This window comes from Odocoileus virginianus, chromosome 22 (assembly GCF_023699985.2).
Source record: "Odocoileus virginianus isolate 20LAN1187 ecotype Illinois chromosome 22, Ovbor_1.2, whole genome shotgun sequence".
Taxonomy (NCBI): Eukaryota; Metazoa; Chordata; class Mammalia; order Artiodactyla; family Cervidae; genus Odocoileus; species Odocoileus virginianus.
Window position 1 is genome coordinate 17,724,937 of NC_069695.1, and position 18,663 is coordinate 17,743,599.

Genomic DNA, 18,663 nt, shown 5'->3' on the forward strand with positions numbered 1-18,663 from the left:
AAATGACTACTATGGCAAGACACTTCACTCTGCTAAGAAACATTTTGAAACGCTACACATTCTAATAAAGATCATGTTAGCAGAAAGGTTATAAAAACAAAGGGATGCCCAAGAGAACAGACTATATTTATCCACAATACACAGGCTAGTAGTGTTCAGTTGCGCTGAAAACCTTCCCAAACCCAACAACTTACAAGACTCAGATTCTGACCAAGATGAGAACTGACTCAGGATCTTGCAGCCAAAGATACGGGAGAAACAGGCATTCTTGACAAACGTAAGGGAGGATCAGAGACAGGACAGATAGAAGGAGCTCAGCATAGCACCCCCATTCCTGCCTTCCCCCGCCCAGAGCACCTGCTCCCCAGGGTAGACACAGCACCATGATAGTAGCTCCATGCTGTAATGTTCTGGTGCCAAAGCCCTTGGTTCTTCCCTTTCATCCAGCGTTTCAATGAAGGATCTGTTTCCGGAAACTTTTTTTTTGCACACTTTCTGCCATGGCACCAAACACATGTAAAGAATGACTTAGCAGGAGAAAGCATCAACTATTAATCCACTTCTCCTTTTTTCTGTTTTCCACAAATCTGATTGGTGGCTGAGATGGTAAAGAATCCACCTGAAACGTGGGAGACCTGGGTTTGATCCTGGCGTTGGGAAGATCCCCTGGAGGAGGGCATGGCAACCCACTCCAGTATTCTTACCTGGAGAATCCCCCGGACAGAGAAGCCTGGCAGGCTACAGTCCACGGGGTTGCAAAGAGTCGGACACGACTGAGCAAGTGAGCACAGCACAGCACAAATCTGAATCTCCATAAATTACCACCATTTATTGAGAGACTAGCACATCCAAACTGTGCTTTTCCTGCCTCTTCACGCCTCGCCCTGTCTTTACACTTAGTCCTGTAAGTAGGAAGGCTCATAAGTTTAAGTTGCCCAAACTTAAAACCGACTTCATATCCAAATCCAGTTCTATCTGATACAAAGCATATGTTCTTTTACCCATTTTGAAGCAATATTATAATGTGAAATCATAACAGTACAAAATGAAATTCCTTAAAAGACTTCATAATATTCCTTAAATTCCTTCATAAATTCCTTAAAAGACACCAATCTTAACTCATGAAATCAAAACTACCTTCAAAAGTGTAAAAAGCATCTTATAGAAATAAAGTACTATATGAATATAAAGTATTTTAATATGGTAGTATTTCAAGCATATGGTCACTCCACATTAATTTGCTAGATCTTTATCATGTATTAATATCTTGTAGTCTAAATAATGGAGTGTCTGGGGGAAGCAGAGTCCCTGGGCAGTGAGAAAGGGTCTCAAAAAGGTGTCAGCTTCCTTTATTTATTTTTTAAAAATATTTATTCTGTTTTGTTGGGTCTTTGTTGCACCATTTGGGATCCTTAGCTGCAGCATTCCAACTCTTAACTGCGGCATGGGGGATCTAGGCACTGGATTGTAGCCAGGGTCAAAACTAAACCCATGCGCTGGGCTCTGGCAGCTGTGGAGGGTCCCGAAAGAGTTGAGTCTTAGAAGTCCTGGGTGGGGAAAGAAGATTAAGGCAGAGATGAGCAGGATGCACCTTCTGATCTTGCCTAGACAAAAAAGGAGACCAAGGAAGGCTCTCACGCAGGTTCCAGATGGGCGCCTGCGGGGCCTTCTCTACTGCGAGATTCTGCGTGTGCGCTCAGTCATCTGACTTTGTGAAACCCCATGGACAGTAGCCCACCAGCTTCCTCTGTCCACGGGATTTTCCAGGCAATACTGGAATGGGTTGCCATTTCCTGCTCCGAGGGATTGTCCCGACCTAGGGAATGAACCCACATCTCCTGCTGTCTCCTTCATTGGCAAGTGGGTTCTTTACCACGAGTGCTACTGTAGGAAGGCCTCCTCCAAAAGGAATTTCTCAAAACACTCAGCTTCTGAGCTTCATCCATCACATACACCCTTCTGATGCCTACCTTAGCCAAACCCACTTCCCTTGCTTCCATTTTAATTCAACAAAAGAAGAAACTGTGTCCTAAAGGCCTTACTTTTTAATTATGCCCTTGACAGGTTATCAATACATTTATAAAAAAGAAGGATATGCAATAAGTAGAGCATTTTTCCTCTGGAAGAAAAATTACTGTTTGATCTTTTTTGTTTTATACATAAAAATAGCACAGGTGCATTGTGCAAAATTTAGGATATGACATCTGATAGAAAGAAAAAATTCCAGTCACTAGCTGAGGCTATACCACTTTTTCATTTATTTATTTCACCATATAGTTTAATTATGTATGTGAAAAGTGAAAGTGTTAGTCACTCACTGGTGTCTGACTGTTATGACCCCATGGACTATAGCCTGCCAGGCTCCTCTGCCCATGGGATTTTTCAGGCAAGAATACTGGAGTGGGTTGCCATTCCTTTCTCCAGGGGATCTTCCTGACTCAGGGATCAAACTTGGGTCTACTGCATTGCAGGCGGATTCTTTTACCATCTAAGCCAACAGGGAAAGGCAATTACATATACATATTTATGTATTAGTACATATATATTTAATTTAAAATTGAATCTAAAATGATGCTTTATGATTTTATACCAGTTTAATCCACTTAAGAACATAAGCTTATATATATTACTAAATGATCTTTTGTAATGTTATTCTTAATGGTTGCAAAATGACTTTTTGTATTGAGGTGGCATACATTAACTCATTCTCTATTATTAGAAATGTAATACTGTTCCTGATTTTTCATTATTGTAAACACACCGCCATGAATATCCTTGTAGCTAATTAGTTGCAACTGGCCTTCATTATTTCCTTAAGACAAATCCTAATAGTAGATTGCTAAAATTAGACTTCTCTAATTTTTTAACATTTCTAAAATGTATTGCCCAAGTGCACCCTGAAAGGATTTTAGCAATTTACATGCGTACTGCTGGCTTCCCAGGTGGGGCAGTGGTAAAGAATCCACCTGCCAAGGCAGAAGATGCAGGAGAGGTGGGTTTGATCCATGGTCTGGGAATATCCCCTGAAGGAGAAAATGGCAACCCACTCCCATATTCATGCCTGGAGAATTCCATGGATAGAAGAGCCTAGTAGGCTACAGTCCATGGGGTCGGAAAGAGTTGGACACAATTGAGCTACTGAACACACACATACAACACAGAAAGTTAAACATCCTTACAAACAGTACTTCCTGCCCTGCTGCAGATGACTGCTTCTATTTTCTTAAATTGATATATACAAGACAAGTTTAACTTTTTAGCTTCTTACTCATTTCTCAAGGTAATGTACAAACAAAGCTTTAATATATTCCCTATCTAAGAGCACAAACTTTCTTTACCTCGGTCTAAAAATACCAATGCTTCTTATCCATTCTCCAATTAGACTAATAGAAAAATGATTTATATTTTCAGAAGTTAGAGGATATTTCAAAACAGGAAATGAAAAATAAAGGGCATACCTGATAAAAGTTAGGCCAGAAGGTACTGATGGCCAGTTCTGCCCTGTTCCATGTACGGTTAGGGTCTCCAGATATATTCCAGATAGGGCTCCCCAAAGGCCCATTATTGACCTTCACGTAGACGTTGAGTGACCCGGGGGCAGAATTACTCTTGCTAGACACAAAGTAGTGAAAGTCAATGCAGTGGGTGTCATTCTCCTTCAGCTGAGGTAGGAGGAGGTGGGCTCTCTGTCCCTCGGGTCTCCCGGACGTGTTCACCAACATGAAGGAGCCTGCAAAAAAAAAATCAAAGGAGGGTCACGATACGAAACACTGCTTCCTGGTCATTTCTGAGAAGCCACCGTCATGTCCATGGGTCGACACTGCAATTCTACACACTTGACCCTGGCTTTCAAAGTCCTCTCTCTTTCACCTCTTTTTACCCCCAAAGTGTTCTCAAGATGAGTGGATGGCAAAGTCCCTTGATGTCACTGTGATTAGTCTCCTAAGGAACATGCACGGTTTTCTCTGCACTGTTCAATTGATGGTCACTAGCCACATGTAGTTTTTTTAAGAAATTAATTAAAAATCTGTAATGTTGTCATATTTTAGATTCCATATGTAAGTGATATTATATGATACTTGTCACTCTCTCTCTGACATACTTCACTTAGTATGATAATCTCTAGTTGCATTCATGTTACTGCAAACAGCATTATTTTGCTCTGTGGCTGAGTAGTATTCATTGTGTGTGTGTGTGTGTGTGTGTGTGTGTGTGTCTGTATGTACCACATGTTCTTTATCTATTCATCTGTCAATGGACATTTATGTCCTGGCTATTGTGAATAATGCTGCTATAAACATAAGGGTGTGTGTACCTTTTTGAATTCTAGTTTTGTCCAGATATATGCCCAGGAGTCAAATTACTGGATAATATGGGGAAGGAATGGATTCAATGGACGTTAGTTTGAGCAAACTCTGGGAGATAGTGAAGGACAGGGAAGCCTGGCATGCTGCAGTTCATGGGGTCGCAAACAGTCAGACACAACTTAGCGACCAAACAACAGGGAAGGAATATTTGGGAGCTTGGGGTTGGTACATGTAAACTATTACACATAGAATGGATAACAAGGTACTACTGTATATCATAGGGAATGGTATTCAATATCCTGAGATAAATCATAATGGGAAAGAATGCAAAAAAAATGTATATATATATATATGTATATATATGTTAAAAATGTATATATATGTAAAGAATGTATATATCTGTAAAAAAGAATGTGTGTATATATATATGTATATATATGTACACATATATATGATTCTCTTTGCTATACAACAGAAATTAACATAACATTACAACAATGCAAATTGACTGTACTCCAATTTAAAAAAAGATAAATAAAAAAACATTTAGTACCTGGATAAAAAAAAAATTCTATAACATTGAAAGTTTACATCCTCAGCCACACGACCCACATTTCAAGCACCCAAGAGTCACGTGGGGCCAGGTGCTGCCATATCGGGCTGTTTGATTTTGAACTTCTCCATCATCTCTAGACAACATGATTCTCTCATGGTACCACCACTGAGTCATCCCAGCCGCTCTAAGATTTCCATATAATCTAGAGAAAGGGAACAGGCTGGTCTGGTTTGCGGAATCTTAGAAACCCTATAGACATGATGATGTTCTTTGTTGTCAATATAGCATGATTTTCTTGCAGGTCAGCACCGCTGCTCCTCCTCCACCGCTGCCCAGCTGGCTTCTCCTTGACCGGAGGTGGGGAGGGTGATGAAGTCTACTGGGCAGCAGCTGTGCCCAGGGAGCATGGTCATTCGCAGAAGTCTCTGTGACTCCTTTCGTCTTCTCATCCAGGGCACTAACCCACGTGTGAGTGACCAAGAGTTTCCATGCCAACGCAAGCTTCCCAGGCACCCTGATCTTAGGAGAGGTCACTTGAAAGGTTCAAGAAATGGAACTATAATAATGATAGGAATTTTACATATCACAATGCATAAGATAAAATCTTCTAAGATAAAAGGGAAAACTGGTCATCACAAGTCTTCTTGCAGTTCAGTTCAGTCACTCAGTCGTGCCCGACTCTTTGCGACCCCATGAATCGCAGCACGCCAGGCCTCCCTGTCCATCACCAATTCCTGGAGTTTATTCAAACTCATGTCTATCAAGTCGGTGATGCCAGCCAGCCATCTCATCCTCTGTCGTCCCCTTCTCCTCCTGCCCCCAATCCCTCCCAGCATCAGGGTCTTTTCCAATGAGTCAACTCTTCCCATCAGGGCGCCAAAGTATTGGAGTTTCAGCTTCAGCATCAGTCCTTCCAATGAACACCCAGGACTGATCTCCTTTAGGATGGACTGGTTGGACCTCCTTGCAGTCCAAGGGACTCTCAAGAGTCTTCTCCAACACCACAGTTCAAAAGCATCAATTTTTCGGCACTCAGCTTTCTTCACAGTCCAACTCTCACATCCATACATGACCACTGGAAAAACCATAGCCTTGACTAGACGGACCTATGTTGGCAAAGTAATGTCTCTGCTTTTTAATATGCTATCTAGGTTGGTCATAACTTTCCTTCCAAGGAGTAAGCGTCTTTTAATTTCATGGCTGCAATCCCCATCAGCAGTGATTTTGGAGCCCCCAAAAATAAAGTCTGACACTGTTTTCACTGTCTCCCCATCTATTTCCCATGAAGTGATGGGACCAGATGCCATGATCTTAGTTTTCTGAATGTTGAGCTTTAAGCCAACTTTTTCACTCTCCTGTTTCACTTTCATCAAGAGGCTTTTTAGTTCCTCTTCTTTAGCAGAGAGGAAAAAAGGTATTGAAATTCTGAGAGAGAAGAACAAGTAAATTTGGAGAATCAAAGTGAAAAAAATTACTACTCAGGGTGGTTGGACGTTTCTACTGTGGAAAACGACTCTCGCCCTCAGTTGAGTGTTCCTTTAAAGACTTACATCACTGTGAACCATAGTTTTCAATTTACATGTATGAATGCTTGTGGGTATATATTGGATTGGCCAGAAAGTTTGTTTGGGCTTTTCCATTACATCTTATAGAAAAACCTGAATAACTTTTTGGCCAACCTAATATATTTTAGTAAACACTCACATATATCTATAAACATACGTACATAATCCTAGAAAAGGTGTGGAATTTTTCTCTCAACTACTCGCTGTGGTTTCTTAAACACTAAAATTAGACTACCTTTCTCAGATAATTATTAGGAGAACTAAAAAAAAAATGTAGATATATCCTTTATAAATTAATAGGCTATTATTAAGGGATCAATATTACAAAATGTTTGCATCTAGTTGTTACCGCTCAAGACCGCTTTTTGAGATGAGCTCGTGCTAATGCCATTTAATAGGAACTGCATCACAGAGAGACTAGGAAGCATCTTATCCAGGTTTAAGGGTGAGTCAGTGGCAAATCCCGAACTTAAAGCCTCTGAGTTTCCATCCCATTACTCATCTTGTTACACTCCAATAACCCCAGGCTTCCTCCTGTGCCATGCGAGCACATATGGAGAAAACAAACCCCTTCACGACAGTGAAGGAAAATTACAAGCACTATTTGAAAATGCAGCAATTTTTCAAGAGATGAATGTTATGTACCTGGAAATATGAAAGCCAAGCCACGAGGGAGGGGTTAGGGAACATATATTTCAGTAATAAGGAAGAACAGCGAACATGGTTTAAGAAAGAGATGGGGACAGAGAGACTGAATGTGTGGAAGAGAATATCACTGAAATGATTGGGGTTATCTATATTCTACAAAATGTGGTGGGGGGAAATCTCTTCAAGAGACGCAGGGTTGACCAACCCCATCACAAACTTATAGCTGGCTATAGTATTTACAACAGGACTTAAAAACTGTACTTTGTTGCTTTTAGTAAAATAAGAAAATTTATTCCACATTCCATCATTTGAGGCTGTGGCATCGGCAACACAGTTACAATGTTGAATATTCCCACTCATGAGCCGAGGTGTGACACAGACTTGAAGCCGACTCTGAATCACCGAAAACTTTAGTATCATCACATTGTCAAGAATATTATTTCTGGACTTCCCTGGTGGTCCAATGCTAAAAAATCCCCCTGCCAATGCAGGGGATATAGGTTAAATCCTGGGTCCAAGAAGATTCCACATGCTGTGGAGCAATAACTACTCAAGGGCACTCATCCTAGAGCCTGTGCTCTACAACAAGATAAGCCCACTCTGCAACCAGAGGAAGCCTGCATGCATCAACTAAGACCCAGTGCAGCCAAAAGTAAATAAAATAAATAAATATATATATATATATTAAAAATATATAAAGAAAATGTATAAAACAACAAATACAGAAAAAAAAAGAATATTATATCTTGGAGTGTTTCCATCACTTACATGTGGTGACCAGAGGTGGTAAAAGTGTTGATGTGCATACAAGGGCAAAGTCTCCTGCATCTGGGGAGGTTGAGTCTGGATGCATAGATGAAGAGTCTCTTTACACAGGCTGGGATAAACTGGGTAACTTCCTATTGTAGTTGGTCAGGAATCACAGGAGTTCCCTAAGATACTGTTTTTCCCACTACACAGCCTGTCCTTCAATACTGACTCCATTCAGCTTCATCCCAGCACAGAATGCTCTGTCAGCTTCTTAAGTGGTCTCACGTACAGAGATATTTTTATTTTAAGGTCAAGGTGAAATTCAGGTGCTATGAACTACAAATACTGAAATGATCCTGACTTGTATGTGCGTGTTGAATCACTACAGTCGTGTCCTACTCTTTGCGACCCCTAGGACTGCAGCCTTCCAGGCTCCTCTGTACACGGGATTCTCCAGGCAAGAATACTGGAGTGGGTTGCCATTCCCTTCTCCAGGGGATCTTCCTGACTCAGGGATCGAACCTGGATCTCCTGCATTGCAGTCAGATTCTTTACAGTCTGAGCCACCAGGGAAGTCCTCCTGACTTGTATAGTTTCTCCTTTTTTCCCTTTTTGAGCCAGAATGTCATGTTACATGGCATGTTGCTGCAATGCAAATTAGCTAATAGGATTAGCAAACAGGGGCATGACATCCATAGAACAGCAGAGTCCCTTCAGCTCAAGTGCAGTTTTTGCAGAACATTAAGGTTTTAGAGTGATCAAAGGCAAATTTTCTCTCCAGTAAAGGGCAACGTGACGCCCATTCAACAAATCTAAAACTCCTGCAGAAATACCTTTGCTTAGGGTCAAAAGCAACATGAAGTTCGGTGGCTCTTTGGAGCTATTCCTCTTTCTACTCTGTTAAGCTGCCTGGGAAACTGTGAGCCCAGATGAAGAAGCCATGAAGGTACTGCTCCCCTCCTGAGTTCAGAAAGAAAAGAACACTGATGAGGACTACGAGCCTGAGATCCTATGTTTCAGTTGCCAGAAAGCGGTCTCCAGCAGAAAGGAATGACTCCTGGGCCCCCTGTAGTGAGGAGGAGGATGAGAGAGTCCTTGGCACAGGGCAAAGGACGGATTCTCAAGTTAAGGAGATGCAGGTTTGATCCCTAGTTCAGAAAGACCATCTTCAAGTCTTCAGCATTTAGCTCGACATATTTCCACCTGCCCATCCAAACCCACCTGGTGCTATCATTTTTCACCTAAAATGGTAATGTTTAAGTTCCCTTTCTTCAAAGGAGAGGAACATTATTACTGAAATTTTAGAAAATCTTCAACTCAGTCAATCTTGCCCCTACATTTCCTTCCTGCTGGAGAAGGAAATGGCAGCCCACTCCAGTATTCTTGCTTGGAGAATCCTGTGGACAGAGAAGCCTGGTGGGATATAGTCTATAGGGTCACAAAGAGTCAGACATGACTTAGCAACTGAACAATGAACTGTTGCTATTAGTTATACAAAGATGCATAGATTTGAATGGTCAGCGCCATTTTTCTTACAAGATCTAGCACTTTTGGTGTGTAGTATTGTGCAGTTAGGCGGAGGGTTTCCAAGGACAGGTGTGTGACGTTGGTCAAAGTTCCTGCTCGACCTGGACCGTCTTCCTTCCTAATGTCCTTCTGCCCTCTGGAAGCAGCTGGGTCTCTGGACTGTCCCCACGGTCACAGCAAAGGTCCTCCACCTCTAAACAAGGAACGACCCGAGCAGTTTGTCCACACACATTATTCTTTTTATTGAAGTACAGCTGCTGTACCGTGTCATGTAAGTTACAGGTATACCATAGAGTGATTCGATGTGAGTTTTTAAATGTTTCACTCCATTTATAGATATTGTAAAATTCTGGCTATATTCCTCATGTAGTACAACATAACCTTTTAGCTTATTTTATATCTAAGAATTTGTACCTCTTAATCCCTGCCCCGTAATGCCTCTGCCTCCTCTTCTTTTTTAAAAAAATTAAACTATTTATTTATTTTTGCCTTTGTCTATAGGCATAGTGGGATCTTAGTTCCCCAACTAGGGCTTGAACCGATGACTCCTGCATTGGAAGCATGGAGCTTTAACCACTGGACCACCAGGGAAGTCCTGCCCTCAACCTTTTTCTCTCCTTAACGGTAACACCAGTTTGCTCTCTCCATCTCCTCTCCATTCTCTCCATCTGCTTCTTTTTTTATTATTACACTCACTAGTTGGATTTTTTAGATTCCACATATAAGTGACATCACATGGTATTTCTCTTTCTCTAATACTAATTTTAAAAGAAAAAGGCGTCTCTTTATTGAGTACCTGTACAGTCTGCTGAGAAGTCCCTATTTTCTTTCTCCAGAGTCGCTCAACTGATACATCTATGTAGCCCTCACAAATAACGATTAACACATATAAAGGCACTTTGGACAGTGTTTGCCATATAACACAAGCCCAAGAGTTACTGACAATTATCATCACGTTTACTGTGTACTTCAGACCTCCTAATGCCTGGCTTCTCTAAATCATCTTGAAATCTCCAGCATTTAGCTCAACATATCTCCACCTGCCCGTCCAAAACCCACCTGGTGCTATCATTTTTCACCTAAAATGGTAATGTTTAAGTTCCCTTTCTTCAGAGGAGAGGAACATTATTACTAACATTATTACTGAAATTTTAGAAAATCTTCAGCTCAGTCAATCTTGCCCCTACATTTAAGCTTTGGGAAGGAAACCTTTTACTTCTGTATGTGGTCATCAGGAATTATTATGTGGCTTCAAGTTTGTTGTTGGGTTGCTAAGCCATGTCCAACTCTTTGTAACCTCGTGGACTGTATCCCACTCAGTTCCTCTGTCGATGGTATTTTTCTGGCAGGAATACCGGAGAGGGTAGCCATTTCTTCCTCCAGAGGATCTTCCTGACCCAGGGATCGAACCCGGGTCTCCTGCATTACAGGCAGATTCTTTACTGCTGAGCCACCAGGGAAGGCCATCAATTTTAAAGATGATGTTTCAGGAGACACCAGTACTTCCTGCACTAGTGTTCTATGGTGAGTGTGCAGAAGAAAGTGTGAACATTTATGTTTAGCATCTTCTAGCAACTCTGGATCCTGGGGTAAAGTCCCAGTTGTGCCTAAAGGGATGGCAGGTCAGAGGAAGAGGTGCCTTTTAATTGTCTGAATGTATCACCTGCCTGTTATAGAAGTAAAGTCAACTCACAAACTGATGTTAAAGACTTCAAAGCATTCACATTCTAGACTAGTAAGTCTGTTCTTAACAATGTCCCTATATGGTTGAATATTTAATTTTAAATGTCTACTTCAATGTTTGGACTGTGATAAAATGCATTTTCAAACAGTCATTGGGCCCCCTTTGTCGGTATGTCCTTACCACAATCTTTTACCCTACCTGGGCAAATAAATAAAAGGAATCAGGATTCAAATTAACATCAAAATTCTGTTTGTGTTCAAATTAAAAAACAAAACAAAACACCCTTAAGTCACAAATACGGAAGTGGAGAGAGTATAACGTTGCAGGGCAAATGGAAAGATCTCTACAGAATGGAGTTAGCTTCAAAAGGAGCTGTCTCACCAGGCAGCTCGGCAGGTCTTTAAAAATCATTATTTTGGTTTCTCTGGAAAGGAAGACTCTGTTATGAGAACATGTGATGTTCATATTCTCAACTCTTTGGGAGAATTAAATTTAGCTTAATCATACCCATTGGCACATGCGTTTGATTAGTCTATCTTCCATCATTGTTGGTGAAGGCAGCAATAACGACATATAATTAGTTACTCCCTTCTACTTCATCATTAAAATCTGCATTGGTGCTCTAGGCTCTAGATTTTTAACGGCTGAGGAAACTGCAGGGATTCTTCTGCAAAATTACAGAAACGTGGTGCACAGGACAAATGCAGTAGGAAGAGAGAACTCTGTGTGCCATTCAATACCTTTGCTGACAGAGAAGCAGCATCTGATGAACTTGAGAGCTGGAGTATTTCCTGACATATCATAGTAAACAAGGATGTCAGAGTCATCAGTGATTGCAGCCTTCCATTGTGAGCCTAAGGGCATCCAGGAAAGAGAACAATACCTATGATCTAGCAGTCATTAGGCTTCAGCTACTCCCTATGGTAAGCCCCAAAGGAGCTCAGGATGTGAAAACACAGGATACTGACGCAGAATAGCTGAGAAGCCTATAAAAGGAATGATTTCAGCCAGCCCAGACTTGCATCTTCCCATACATAGAAAACTGCTAAATTCCTTAACCTGGGATATCTAGTTTTCCTTAATTCCCAATACTCTTTTGATGTTCAGACTATCTGCCCTTTGTTGCAAACCTTCTCTATAACCTGGCTCCTCCCCTCACCTCCTCCTCAGAGAAGTTCTCTCCACATTACTTGAGATGCTTTCTCTTACTCTTGAAGTCTTAAAAATTCCCACCAAATAAAACACAACTCTCAACTTTTGAGTTGTGACCATTTTTTTTAAGTTGATATGACGCCTTTTTTCATGAGAGTTTTGTGTTGACTACATGTGCATCTGAATATGTGTTTGTGTGTACACACACAGCATCACACATGTATGCTGCCTACAGCATGTGTCTGGTCACTATGCTCACATTTCCTATTCTACCCCATTTCATCTTGCAACATGAATAAGCCATGGACATAACCCACATGGATTTCAGAGCCCATGACTGCTTTTCAGGCCTCACGGAAATAACCCCCTGAGACAATCTAAAACTGAGCTCTACCTGCTCAGTTAAGAAAATCTTTTCTTGTCAATTTGTAATTTTAAATTTGATCTCATCTTTCAAACACCAAAATACTACATCCCTCCCCCGTCTCCCTCAGCCGGTACTAAAATGGTACTAAAGAATATGTCTTTTCTGATAGGAAGCCTTGTGAAATAGGGAACGTGAAGCCTGCAGAGAAATAAATGAAGTCAGGAGCAAATCTCAAAGAGAACAAAACCTCTGCGGGGAGGTGCCATCAGCACTGTAGAAGCACTTATTAGCACCCATTTCAGCCTGATGAAACTGCTCTCGCCACGGCCACTCTCCTGTCCTGCAGATCAGCTGTCAAGCCTCCTTCCTGGGGCACAGGCTCTTTCGTGCTTCTCTCAAAAATGTCACCTGAGCATACATATGAAATATGTGTTTTGCAACCACTAGAGAAGAAAACTTTTAACAAAAAAATTCTCCCTTCATCCAAATGTTCTCTCTCCCTTTCTATTTTTGCCCTCTCTCTTCTTGCCTTTCTGATGGATTCTCAATAATTACTGAGCAGGAAGAACATCTGTGACTTGCACTGATTTTTGCCACTCTCCTAAAATGCTGGTGAAAATACAGTAAGACGGCAGAGAAGCAACACCACCTCACAAGGAGGCTCAAGTACACCCTCCAACTGCACGATCTCTCCCCTCCTATAGAGTCTAGGATGTGCTTTCAGCCGAGGGAAAACTGGGGCTCACATGACCTGGCCTCCTTGCAAGTCACGCTGGCCAGTAAAGGGCAGTCTGTGCCCCCCAAGGGAATTTCACATCAACATAAGTGTTACGAAATTAACGATAAGCACAGCTCAACTATTTACAATAGTCAGAACAGGGAGGCAACCTAAATGTCCATTAACAGATGAATGGATAAAGAAGTGGTGGACATTATCTATCTATCTATACAATGGCAACTGTGTGCCTACATGCCCATTCACTAAGTCGTGTCTGATTCTTTGCGACACCACAGACTGCAGCCCACCGGGCTCCTCAGTCCATGGGATTTCCCAGGCAAGAATACTGCAGTGGGCTGCTATTTCCTCTTCCAGGAGATCTTTCCGACCCAGGATCATTTCCTGAACCCACGCTCCAGAGACTCCTTCGCTGGCAGGCAGACTCTTTACCACTGAGTCACTTAGGAATCCCCATAATGGAATATTATTCAGCCATGAAAAAGAATGAAATAATATGATTTGCAGCAACAGGGATGGACCGAGATTATCATACTAAGGGAACTAAATTAGCCAAAATCATATGGCTATCACTTATATGTAGAACCTAAAAAAATGATATAAATGAACTTATTTATAAAACAGACATAGATTCACAGACTAGAAAACAAACTTAAGGTTAATGAAGGGGAAAGAATGGAGGGATAAAGTAGGATTAACAGATACACACTCCTATATATTAATATAAAATAATCAACCAGGATCTACTGGATATATAGTACAGAGAATTATAGTCAATATCTTGTAATAACCTACAACAGGAAAGAATCTGAAAAAGAATACATGTATATGTATAACTGAATCACTTTGTTGTACACCTGAAACATTATAAATCAACTATACTTCAAAAAAAATAAAAATTAAAAAATAATAAGTATAGCTCACATCCAAAATGGGTATAAGACAGTTGCTTCAGGACATTTAAAGTAAATGCCTCAAAGATAATGCAATTGGTAAATTAGTGATTCACAGCATAATTGAATAGGTATTTTTATCTTTATTACTCATAAGAATACTGAGGTGACTAAATATTAAGTCACTTTAACTAGTCACTTTTAGCCATGCAAGAGGCATCTGAGCAAACATTACGTACTAAGCACTTTAAGAACTCCAAAAAACAAAACTCGGACCAGTTCTTTTAGCAAGAATCTCACAGCTAAGCTGTCTATCATATTTTAAATATCTTGTATTGAGCACAGAAACAAAAAAATTCACAAATTAGCAGATCAGATCCATTACGTTTACCAAAATATTTACATAATTACAGTGTGAAGTAGCTGTAAATTTGTAGGTTTAGAACCTAGAACTATCAACCAGAAGCTCATTTTTAAATAAGAACTTTTTCCTTTTCATTATGATATAGGTTATTCATGAACAAGAGTGTATTGGAAGCAACCTACATGTTCATCAATAGAAGAATGGACAAATAAGATGTGGTATGTACAATGGAATATTACTCAGCCTTAAAAAAGAACAAACTTGAGTCATTTCTAGTGAGGTAGATGAACCTAGGGCCTGTTATTTAATATACAGAGGGAAGTAAGTCATAAAGAGAAAAACAAATTTAGTATATTAATGCATTTATATGGAATCTACAAAAAATGGTGTTGATGCAGCTATTTGCTGGTAAGGAATGGAGATGCAGATATAAAAAGAGTTTTAAGACACGATTATCATATGAGAGACAAGGAAGAGTTTCTGGAAAAAGGAAGAAACTCTGTGGGTTCAATTAGAGAAGTAACATCTCTCCTTTCATGAAAAAAAAAATGACAGTGATAAGTCACTTACTGTGTGTCATCTGGACACACTGCTCTAATGACTTATCTGGAAAATACTAGGTGAGTGACTTATAATTTATAAGCAAAGAACAAACGCAGAGTAAACACAACATTTTAACTATCTGATGACGCTAATGACTGTATCTCAGGAAGTGAGCCACAGGAAAGTGACAGGTAGCTGGTTATGATGCTCTCAAGAGGCTGCTTAATTTCCCATAAGTCAGGCTTTTTATCAGTTGACAGTTTTAGAAACAACTTCACTTTTGTTCTAAGTCTCAGAATGACAAAAGCCATCACAATTTAAGTTACTGCTTATTTTTTCCTAAATTACTGTTAATATAGAGATGATTTTTTTTCACATGTGTATCCAGTGATAGACTGTCTACCAGCTAAATTATGTCTTGCTTTAAGAAGACGTTCTGCCCCCCAAAAATAAATAAATAGCAAAAAAAGATTTAAAAAAGATATTACACAGTAAACTTCCACATGACATGTAAATGAAACTGAAATATTTTTAAAAGTGCATCATCTTTGACATTTTCGGCTTAAGGAGCTACGCTGCCATAAAAGATAGTCCTCCAAAGAACTCCAAGGGTTCTGTTAACATTCCCAACAGGGAGCTCCCCATATTCCTGAAGAGGAAACAAATGATTTTGCGTAAGATGTTTCATTAGCCTGCCTGGGATCAGAAGACACAGCCAAGGTGGGATTCCTCCGGGATCAGAGGGCAGAAAGGAGGAATGATTAAAACGTAACTAGGGGTCGGGGCTTCCCTGGTGACTCCGTGGTAAAGAATCTCCCTGCCAACGCAAGAGACACGAGTTCAGTCTCTGGTCCAGGAAAATCCCACATGCTGAGAAGCAACTAAGTCACGGACCACAACCACTGTGCCTGTGCTCCACAGCTAGAGAAGCAACCACAATGAGAAGCCCACACAGTGCAACAAAGAGTAAACCCCACTCACCACAACTAGAGAAAAGCTGGAGCAGCAAGGAAGACCCAGTACAGCCGAAAAGTAATAAATAAATTAATTAAAACAAAAACAAAAAAAACTTAACAAGGTTAATCAGTAGAGGAAATTAACCTGGTCTCTGCATCACATTGATGATACAATGTCAAATTTATAAGTGATCAAAACAGTCTAGAATCTTAAGGAATCTGTTGGATTAATTAATCAGAAAAAGCATAAAGATACTGATGTCTTTATTTCATATCAGTAATTTCATATCAATTAGCAATTGATATGAAAAGGCAGTTTGTATTAGCAGAAATACAATTAGAGAAGAGATGCCTGGGAAAACATTCATCCTCACCACAAAAATTAAAGCACATGTGGGGGATACTTTAAAACATGAGTAAATTTCTTCAATACGTAAAAATTTCAAACCCAAACATTTGTAAGGTTCTGGCGAAGCTCCTGCAGGCACTCAAGAAGGAAGCACGGTGATGACTCCTGCATTTCTACCATAAAGACCATACCCTTCTGAGCAGGTTGGGGAGAATTCTGAGTAGACCCATCTAGAGATAAGAGTGCCCAGTTTGAAAGAGTTTCTGAGGGCTGTGTGGACCAGGGCGGGCGAAGGATTCCTTCTGGTGCAGGACGGGACACAGGAGCACTTTGACCTCGGTGGGCAGGACTGGGGCTCTGCGGCCAGACGGCCCGCATCTGGATCCTGACTCGGCCACTTGTTGGAAGTCATGAGCGAGTTAGCTCACTCCACTCTGCCTCAGTTTCCTAACCTAGGAGATGGGGATAAAATTATGCTCATCTCAAAGAGGCTGTTCAGTGAATTGATTCAATGAGGGAATTCACTTTAGAAGGCTTCTCAGAGGAGTGCCTGATACAGAGTAGGTACTTAACCAAAGATTGGCCTGGGCCCTGGTTTTTATCCAAATGTATTTGGTTTAGGTTTAGGGAGATGGAATAGTTGAATTCCTACTTCAAGGTAATTGCTGGCCCTCCTGTTGTCGTGTGTCTCAACGACCATGTGATTATACAGACTATACCCTCATGCTTTCAACTTAACAAGGTTAGAAATACTCATCAGGTATGGCATTCAGATTCTTTCCAACGTCCAACACTAATCTTCAAACATGCCTAATCATTCTGAATGTAACTCGGAATAAAAACTGTGAGTTGAAATTTTACCAAATCCATGGAATTATACATTTTTATTGAAAATGTACATTTTTTATTGAAAGGGTAAAATTCTATGATGATTAATGGTGATTGCCAAAGCTGTGAGTTGTGTTTACAAATTTCCAGATACATGAGTAAATATGAGTGTGCCCAGTCAATGTCCAACTGCAATTTTCATTCTCAGCATTTTCAGTCTGTAGGAACTATAGTTTAATTAAAATACTTCAACTCACCACATCTTGATTTAGTTTATTAGGTAGGTGAGCTAGAAATAAATTTAGATACATTATTCTATCACTGAGCTTGGTTGGGTAGAAAATTATTTTTATAGGAGTTCCACTACTTAGCTTTTAGTTGCTCTTTCCTTTAGAATACAGAATTAATTTTTACAATTCTATTAAGACCTAAGGTTTCAAAATGCTTCTCTCATTTTTCATGAAGTTCTGAAGAGGTTTCTTTTTTTCCCCTGTCTCTAGCATATTTTATTTTCCCTTTTAAGTCAATTGAATATAGCTTAAATTCTAACCAATTTAAATTATTCATTGTTATTAAGCTCCTTTCAAAATGTACTCACTTGATGCTGAATTGATTTGCTTATAGGAGAAACAACTGTGTACTTGGGAAAAGCTCAGGGAAAAATCTATAAATTTGCAAAGAAATGGATAGCCAAATTTTAAACATCCTTGCAGACTCTTTTCTTTTCCAGAGAGACCCAGATCTTTCTTTCTCTGTGCTTTAACTTTTTCCTTTAATTTTTTTAAATAATAGAATTAATATATTTCATTATGAAAAGTTGAAAATAAAGGACTTCAAAGGAAAATTAACCCCTTCTCACTCAAGCAGCCACAAACTTATCCCAATAAAAAGTATATTTCCTTCAAAACCTTTGTTTATACACATACAAACATATATTCACATACATGATGTATTTTTCAGCCTCTTCCTATGTTTTTTAAAGATTAATAACCTGACATGTTTCTTTGGAGTTTGTTTTGTTCTTAACAATAATATAACACGGTTAACTCTTGAGGCCAATACAGACACATGGACCCAGTCTGCTGTTGCTGCCATGTTTATTCCAATAGAATCCATGTGAACACACTGTTTTCCCATAGAATAGAGCCCTACAAATCAGGCTGCCAAAAGGTAGATGCATTTCTAAGTTTTCAGTGCTTTGATTTATAGAATAAAAATACTAAACAACTGCTCCAGACATGAAAAGAGTGATTTTTTTATTTATTAAGGAGAACGGCCAGTGGTTTGCACAGAACGGCCCAATCACTCCAGGGAAGAGTGGGTTGCCTAAAGAGACAGTGGGTCTGAGCGAAGCTGCCTCTTGGCCGTCTCCGTTCCAAACACAGACACTCACCGTGGCTTCCTCTGCATGTTATCACTGCTGCTGCTGTTGGTGGCA

General features: G+C 40.1%; 1 protein-coding gene across 9 annotated transcripts in view; it reads right to left on the minus strand.

The window, feature by feature from the left end:
- PTPRM (protein tyrosine phosphatase receptor type M) overlaps positions 1-18,663 on the minus strand; it is a 635,772-nt gene that overhangs the window by 393,095 nt on the left and 224,014 nt on the right. For all 9 annotated transcript variants that reach the window (XM_020878055.2, XM_020878053.2, XM_020878052.2 and 6 more), the window contains exon 3: positions 3,459-3,730. In XM_020878055.2, the coding sequence (XP_020733714.2) occupies positions 3,459-3,730 (272 nt within the window). The remainder of the gene's footprint in view (positions 1-3,458; positions 3,731-18,663) is intronic.